At 42.2% G+C, this 8,561-nt stretch overlaps 1 protein-coding gene across 1 annotated transcript; it reads left to right on the top strand.

Moving 5' to 3' along the window:
- Nucleotides 1-2,711: 2,711 nt before the first annotated feature.
- Nucleotides 2,712-7,872, top strand: PFN4 (profilin family member 4). The gene is made up of 5 exons (XM_066264734.1): nucleotides 2,712-2,828; nucleotides 3,604-3,840; nucleotides 4,649-4,786; nucleotides 5,572-5,677; nucleotides 7,717-7,872. Exons 2-5 carry the CDS (start codon nucleotides 3,724-3,726, stop codon nucleotides 7,743-7,745), a joined length of 390 nt encoding a protein of 129 aa, XP_066120831.1. The 5' UTR covers nucleotides 2,712-2,828; nucleotides 3,604-3,723; the 3' UTR covers nucleotides 7,746-7,872.
- Nucleotides 7,873-8,561: the final 689 nt, after the last annotated feature.

The following is an 8,561-nucleotide window of genomic DNA, read 5'->3' as shown; positions in this document are numbered from 1 at the left end:
TTCAAGCATGTTAGTATACATATAATTGCATTTCCCCCAAAGGGGAAAGAAATAGACCAAATATTTGAGGAAATAATGATAGAAGATTTTTCTAATTTGTCGGAGTCTATAAGCCCACAGATACAAAAGGTTCAATGAAATCCAAGCAGTGGAGAAGTTGGAACTCTTATACATTGCTGATGAGATCATAAAAGGATACAGCTACTGTGGGAAATAGTTCCTCAAAAAATTAAACAGAAAGTTACCGTATGACCTGGCAATTCTATTCCCAGGTTTTATACTCCCCAAAATTGAAAACATACATTCACACAAAAACTTGTATACATATGTTCATAGCAGTATTACTCATAATAGCCCCAAACTAGAAACAGTTCAAATGCCTATCCATTGACGAATGGAGAAACAAAATGTGGTATATCCATATAATGGAATATTATTTAGCCATAATAAGGAACAAAGTAGTGATATATACTACAACATGGACAAACCTTGAAAACCAGTAGGCTAAGTGAAAGAGGCCACTTACAAAGGACCACCCACACACTACATGATTCTATTTGTATAAAATGTCCAGAATAGATGAATCTAAGAGAAAGGAGATTAGTGGTGTTCAGAGGCCGGGGGAATGGATGAAGAAGGGGATAGACAGTGACTGCTAAAGGGTGGGAGGTTTCTTTCTGGGGTGATAAAAATGTTCTGGAATTAGAAAGTGAGCATGATTGTACAAGTTTGTGAATATACTAAAAACCACATAATTGTACCCTTAAACTTTACAGTATGTGAATTATATTTAAACAATAAAAACTCAACAATAAGGTAAAAATCCGATTTTAAAAATCAAGAAAATATTTGAATGAACATTTTATATATATATATATATATATATATATGGCAAATAAGTTATGAAAACACGCTCAACATCATAGTCATTAGGGAAATAAAAAAATCTTTAAAGATTTTATTCATTTTAGGCCCTGGCTGGTTGGCTCAGTGGTAGAGCGTCGGCCTGGCGTGCGGAAGTCCCGGGTTCGATTCCCGGCCAAGGCACATAGGAGAAGCGCCCATCTGCTTCTCCACCCCTCTCCCTCTCCTTCCTCTCCGTCTCTCTCTTCCCCTCCCGCAGCCAAGGCCCTATTAGAGCAAAGTTGGCCCGGGTGCTGAGGATGGCTCTATGGCCTCTGCCTCAGGCACTAGAATGCCTCTGGTTGCAACAGAGCAATGCCCCAGATGGGCAGAGCATCACCCCCTGGTGGGTGTGCTGGGTGGATCCCGGTCGGGTGCATGCAGGAGTCTGTCTGACTGCCTCCCTGTTTCCAGCTTTGGAAAAATGAAAAAAAAAAAGTTACATTTATATAAAAATTTTAGTGGCAGGAAGCAGATCAGTGTTGGACTTGTGGTTGGCAGGGAGGGAAAGATTACCAAGGGACACAATGAAGATACTTTGGGAGTACTGACTATGCTCATTATCTTGATTGTGGTAATGCTTTCATGTGTGAATACATTCAAACTTTATTGAACTGTACACTTTAAATATATGCAACTTATTGTATGTATATCAGTTATACATTAATACAACTGTTTAGAAAAATATTATAATCTTAACCAAAACACATGTATAACTTTCAGTGATGCAGCTAAAACAATGCTTCAAAAGAAACTAGAACTTCGTTATATTAGAAAAGGCATGTAATTATTGACCTAAAATTCTACCTTAAGAAGCTAGAAAATGAAGAGCAGAGTAATACAAAATTAACAGAAAGAAGGGAATAATAAAGAGCAGAATGAAACAGAAAACATAAAAAAATATATATTTCACACCAGCCAGTTCTCAGTGCAACTACCAAATATAAACTTCAAAATGCCAGATACTGTGGTACCAACCATTCTTCTGAGCTCTTGATCTTGGGAGTTTGTCAGTTACCAGATCAACATTGTCTAAATTTTTCATTGTGGTCCGAAATAACAGAGCCCCTAGAAAAACTTTAGGAAATTAGCTTATATAGTTATGAGGATTCAACACCATCTTTTCGCTTCTGTTTAATGAACAATCAATACTTGTGGCCCTGAACGGAGGTGGAACGGATTCTGAACATCAGCCATCCACACTTTCCCCATAACTTGATAGTGTCTTCAGCACCAGCCTCCTTTAAGCAGGTAGGTTCTCTGGGCACTGACGTGCGCCCCCTGGATTCCGGGCTTCCCACATCCTCTTACAGCGGAGCCTTTTGGAGACATTGTCGCGATTATTAGCCCGGCTTTCACGAGTCGCATCGCAAGTAGTTTTCTGACTGATAGCCGCGAGTCGTAACTTTCTGGCTACCTAAGCCCACACGTCGCGACAGGCCTGCTTGGAGAAAGGAGAGGCTTTCACACAAAATGTGCTTGTGCCAGTGTCCCCTTTACTCACTCTTCCGCCCCTCAAGGACCGTACCTAAGGGAGAGGGGTCATTAGAGCTTGCGCGCTGTAACCCTACCGCCCCCAGGGCCGCGACCCTTCCCAGTCCGCCGGCAGGATGCGCGCTGCGCCGCCCGGCGGGGCAGGGAGGGTGCTGACCGCACCCGGCGCCGCGCTCGGCTCCGGACTGGCCCGACTTTCGGCGCCCTGCACCTGCGGCCCACTCCGTGCGCCCGGCGCTTCGGGATGAAAGAACGTTTCGCGTCCAGTGTCTCTGGACTTCGGCACAACGGCGACAAGTCTGCGCGCGCGGAAACGGACGGGGACCCGCGACCCGCGGAGCCGCCTCCTCCGTGAACCTGGTGCCACTGCGGTCCCGCCGCCAGGCCAGGCGGAGGAGTTACCTGAAAGGTCGAAGTGCCAACAAGGGTTGGTAAGTCCGGGTCTGGAACCCAGTCGGAGCGCTTCCCGGTGACGGGCACCTGTCACGGCCAATAGCTGGCACATCGCCTCCCCGCCGCGCCTTTCCCGGCGCGGGGGATGGGCGGTTGCTCGGCGCACCAGCCCCTGGCCGAGCGCTGGGCTCCTGCCCGAGACCCGGTGGCTTTCGCACCTGCCGGGCCCGCCGTGCTCCCCCGAGTCCCCTTTGCTTCCTGCACGTCTCCCCAGCCATCGCCCTCCGTCCCGCTCCGGGGAGCCCTACCGCACCCCTACCTGTGGGTCAAACCATGGCGAAGTGAGTGGCGGGAAAGGGGCGCCTGTCTTCAGCATCCCTTGGAAAGACTAGTGTTTGTGGAGGTTGGCCTAATGAGGACCGTCCAGGAAGGCTTGCTGACCTGTGCGGAAAATGTTGCTTTAAGCACCTTTGACGTGTTGTTAGTCCTCTGAGCTGCTGATTAATGTCCTGATGCCAATCAGCGGGAAGGGAACGTGAGGACTCTGGACCAGCATATTATTTAGCTTTATTTACTTGGTTCGGGGGTCAGGGGTGTCTCCAGGCCAAGGTGTTTTTGTTTCTTAATCCCAGATGATTCTGAGCAAACCACTGACATAGCTAGAAAATTATGAGGTGTGATTTTCCAAACTCATTGCACAACTTGCCCCGTGGGAACTGTGATTCCCTATGATGCTGTGATTTTATTTTCCTCTTTGGGTTTTGGTGGATACTAGATGATCGACCGCCACTTTCCCTCTTTATCTTTTCTCAGAACACCTGCTGGTCCTAAAACTGTCCAAAGTACCTGAGGGAGATTTGTGTTCACAGGCCTTTGTGAAAAGCTAGCCGGCGCCGATCCTTTCAACGCACGCTTTTTAAGAGCTGAGGGAGAATGAGCAATTTGCAAAATTTACTGTTAGATTCCCTCCTGGCAACCAAGCACGTGGACAGCGCCGCCCTCATCAAACTCCATGAACGGAGCTTGTGCGTAGCTTCACCTGGGTTTAGTGTAAGAAAAAGAAGTTTGGGCACAGGGTTTTACATTAAAAAAAAAAGGGGGGGGGGGTTTGGGCATAAGAGTTTTAAACAGACTTTTTCTGTAAAGAGCCGTAGTAAACATTTTCGGTTTCCATGCCAGATGATTTGTGACCAACTACACAACTCCTCTGCAGTTGTGATGTGAAAAGCAGCCCTAGACCGTCATGAAAGAATGGTCATGACTATATGCCAATAAAACTTTACTTATGGAATCTGAAATTTTAATTTCATGTAATTTTTACACATCACAAAATATTGTTATTTTGATTCCCCCCCCCCTCCCTTATCACTTAAAAAAATATAAAAACCATTACTAGCCTGGCCAGGCGGTGGTGCAGTGGATAGAGTGGACTGGGATTTGGAGAACCCAGGTTCAAGACCCCAAGGTCGCCAGCTTGAGCGTGGGCTCATCTGGTTTGAGCAAAGCTCACCAGCTTGGACCCAAGGTCGCTGGCTTGAGCAAGGGGTTACTCAGTCTGCTGTAGCCCCACAGTCAAGGCACATATGAGAAAGCAATCAATGAACAACTAAGGTGTTGCAATGAAAAACTGATGATTGATTCTTCTCATCTCTCTCCATTCCTGTCTGTCTGTCCCTATTTATCCCTCTCTCTGACTCTCTTTCTGTCTCTGTAAAAAAAACAAAAACAACTCACCACCACCACTACAACAACAACAAACCATTCCTAGCTTGAAGGCTTACAAAAACAAGTCATGGGCCAAATTTGGCCAACCTGCCATAGTCTGCTAACTCCCAGCCTATTTAACCTCTAATTGCAGGTAATGCCCAGCGATGTCCAAACACTTGTGAATGGATTCGCCAAGAACCCTTTGCAAGCCAGGAGAGAAGGACTGTATTTCAAGGAAAAGATCTACAAGTGTGTCCGGGCAGACGATTATTCTCTTTATGCTAAGAATGTGAGTGTTGATGATTTGAAGACAGCTGGGTAAAAACCTTAAGAAAAGAATTTGACTTCAAATTTCTGTGTCTCTTCTGATCCTATCTGTAAACATTACAATGGCGATGTTTGAGACAGCAGTCTAGTGCTAGGAGAGCATGCGCAAAAGCAAGTACTAACAGAGAGCCTGGATTTGAGAGATATTTGTTCTAGATCTATCAGCTCAGCCTGGCCTGAACTGTCTCTGCTACAGTCTATCCTTCATATTGTACATCTGCCTTTTAAAAAAAGTGATGTTACCTAGTGCTTAAAACCTCTCTTGACTTTCTGTTGCCTATAGGAATTAAGGAGATGAAATCACATTTACTGGAATCCCTGTTATAGATTAGGCACACTTGATCCACGTTATAAACTAAGTGGCCTAATTTTACAGATGAGGAAACTGAGGCAAAGCAAGGTTAAATAACTCTTCCTTAATCATGCAGCAGAAAATGGAGGGCTGCGATTTCAGCCCAGAGCTGTCCAATCCCAAAATGTATTCTCGTTGTATTCTCAATGTATTCTCATTGGCATAGGGGTATATTACAGTCCTTTGGGGAACTTTTTCATAATACCCATGCTGTTATTACAACAGTCTGAAACTTTTTGGGTGAAGACAACTAAATCTTTGAAACAGCAGAGAGTCCAAAAACAAATGTATGAATGTACAAAAATCAGGAAATAGTTAAAAAATAGGGTTGGAGTATAACTGCTAGTCCTGTGATTAGAACCAAGAGAAGAGCATTCGATTTTATTCTTATCCAGGAAAACACTGGTATGGTTGTAGTGAAGACCAATCTGTATCTTCTGGTGGCAACTTATACAGAGGGCATGTATCCTAGTGTCTGTGTGGAAGCCACAGAGAAGCTGGGTAAGTTTTGTCTCCTGGTGCTTGCCTTTGTTCCCTATGGTAGTCAAGTCTTCTGACTGCAAGCGACAGAGATCAGATCAGCTAGGACAGAAAGTAGGATTTGATTGGAAGGATACTTATAGAACTACTGGAAGGATGGAGTCCAGCTAAGCCACAGGGAAAATGGATTCCAGGGACTGGAACACTGCTAGAACTTTCTCTGGTCTCTCCTCCTAAGACGATCAGGTTTGTTCTGTCTTATTGTGAACTGCATCCTTTCTTGAATGGTATCATGGCCAAGCCTTGCATTCTACTTCTTAATTTCTTTTAAGACCTGATTAGACCAGTTTGGGATCATATGGTTTGCCCTTATAGCATTCAGCTGGGTAGGAGAAGAAGAGGGAGGCAACAATTAAAAAAAAAAAACTAACCAAGAGATGTAGCTGGTGGGGCCACCTTATAGAAAGAAACCTTTCACAGGAAAGAAGTATTTGTGAGTCAGGCAGGCAGCTTGTTGGTATTTATTGCAACCTCCTCCCCTGTCTATACATTTTTGAATAAAGATCTAATAGAGAGCTGGGAAATTATGGGAGTTGAGCTTAATGAATGCTATAAATTGTGTCTGTGTTTAGATTTTTAATTTAAATTGAAATTTCTAAAAATTTCTTGGAGTTGCTTGGAGTGTTTTGAAATAGTAGAAGCCTTTACTGCTACTAGTAAGGAAAGCACCAATCCCTCCATTCTTTCAACAAATGGTGGTGATCTACGATGTGTACGCACTGTCCAAATAAACTAGGAAATCACAGCTGATCAAGAGATATTCTCTGCCTTCTATGCCTCTATACATGCTGTCTTGTCTTCCTGAAATGTCTTCCTTTTCTGTTGCTGCCCCTTCACATCCAGTTGGCAAATTCCTAAAATCCACTGAAAAGCCAAGTCAGGTCTTAGGCATCTCTGCACTGTGCCATGTATTTTATGCATACTTTTATTATTACTGCCATCACAGTTCCTTGTATACTTAGACTGTGAGCACTTAGAAGGCAAGAATTGTGTTGTAATCATTCTCCTTTCTCCAGTAGCTAAGATGGTGTCAAATGTCGAGTAGGCAATTAATGCATGTTTGATGAACAAATACATGAATGGCCCCTGCACAACAGAATCAGGGAAGGCTCCAGGGAGCTGAATCCTAAAGGAGTAATTGAGAAATCAGGTACCAGCACAGAAACTATATATTCTTTTTTTTTAGGTTCTCACATCTTTAACACTCCCATTGTCTTATTGTATACACGTCACAAAAAAATCGGACTGTCAAATCACAGATAATATATAGAATAAACCTGATATACATCTGAGGCTTTAGAAAGAATGATGTTGCATCACTAACAAAGCATTTCACTGAAGCAAACATGCTTCAAGGATATTTATTATACTAAACTACAGGAAGAATCAAAATTTAATGGTCTAACAATAAAAACATTAACCCTAATTCTAAAGAAGGTATATTTTGCAGGTTGAAGTTCTAGAAACTATATAGTCTTGCTTAGAGCCACAAAAGCTCTAAAGAATGTGTATTAGTTAGAAGGAGACAGCTGACATCATACTACTAAAATGCACTGCTCTGGGAAGGGACGGGCTAGCTTGGAAATGATTGGTGCTCATGAGGGATGGACATAGCTGGTACCACTCACACCCAGCTACATGTCTCATTACTTCCATTTCCTTCATTTTTATTTATATATTTTATTCTATCAAAAAATTATGCATGATTTTTTTAGGAAACTTTGGAAGTAAAGAATTATGACAAAGCTTTTATTGTGAAAGATTCTAGGAACATAACTAATGTTTCTATCTTTCTGTCTCCACTGCTAGACAATGAACTTTTTGAGGGCAGGGACTGAGTCCTAACTATCCAGCCGCCCTTGTATCTCCAGTGCCTAGCAGAGTGCCTCACACCTGGTAGTCCCTCTCCAAGGTTTATGGAATAAACAAATAAATGAATGAATCATATTATGGTGATAATTTGCTGTTCATGACTGATAACCCTGTTCTGTTTCTTTCAGGAGACTATCTAAGAAAAAAAGGAGATTAAGTCATCAGAAGACTATGAAAGACAGCTTTTATTATTTTAGAAGAAAACTATAGATTCTAATGGTAAAGTAATCTTTTGCTGTTGAAAAACGCTAAGCGGAAGATACTGAAAAGGAGGAATGTATAAATAAAGCAATTTTTTTTCAAAGTTTTTCTTTTTTAATTGTAATCATTTGATCAACTTGTTTTTTTTGTGCGTGTGTGTGTTTGATCATTGGCATGAGTGTGCGAACACTGATAATTTCACAGGGAATATCTGATGGAAGAAATCATACCATTGTCACTACTTTTATATGTTTTTTACACTTATTTATTCTTAATTGTGATAAAATAGACATCATCACTTTAAGTGTCCAGTTCAATGGCATTAAGTACATTCACGTTGTTGTGCAAACATCACCAACTATTCATCTCTAGAAGTCTTTTCATCTTGAAAACTGGAACTGTCCCCTTCAAACACTAATTCCCCACCCCTCTCTCCCTCCAGCCACTGGGAACCACCCTTCCACTTTCTGCCTCTGTGAATTTGACTCCTCTAGGTACTTTATATAAATGAAATTACACGTATATAGTATTTGACTTTTTGTATCTGGTTATTCACTTAGCATAATGTATTCATGGTTTATTCATGTTGTACTATGTGTCAAAAGTTTCTTTTTAAGTCTGTATAATATTCCATTGTACATATATACCACATTTGGTTATCAATGGACAGACACTTGGATTGTTTCTATCTTTTGGCTAGTGTGAATAAGGCTGCTATAAACATGAGTATGCAATTAATTATCTGTTCCAGTCCCTGCTTTTAATTATTTTG

Source organism: Saccopteryx bilineata, chromosome 3 (genome assembly GCF_036850765.1).
Source record: "Saccopteryx bilineata isolate mSacBil1 chromosome 3, mSacBil1_pri_phased_curated, whole genome shotgun sequence".
In the NCBI taxonomy this organism is placed as follows: domain Eukaryota; kingdom Metazoa; phylum Chordata; class Mammalia; order Chiroptera; family Emballonuridae; genus Saccopteryx; species Saccopteryx bilineata.
The sequence above is the reverse complement of the archived record's forward strand: the minus strand, read 5'-3'. Positions and strand labels throughout refer to the sequence as shown.

What these genes read in the sequence shown, in the direction of transcription:
- PFN4 (XM_066264734.1), top strand. Translation starts at nt 3,724, where the DNA reads ATGAGCAATTTGCAAAATTTACTGTTAGATTCCCTCCTGGCAACCAAG. An exon ending in TAGCTTCACCTGGGTTTAGT is followed by an intron (nt 3,841 to 4,648) that starts GTAAGAAAAAGA and finishes CTCTAATTGCAG; the next exon opens with GTAATGCCCAGCGATGTCCA. An exon ending in GGAAGCCACAGAGAAGCTGG is followed by an intron (nt 5,678 to 7,716) that starts GTAAGTTTTGTC and finishes TGTTTCTTTCAG; the next exon opens with GAGACTATCTAAGAAAAAAA.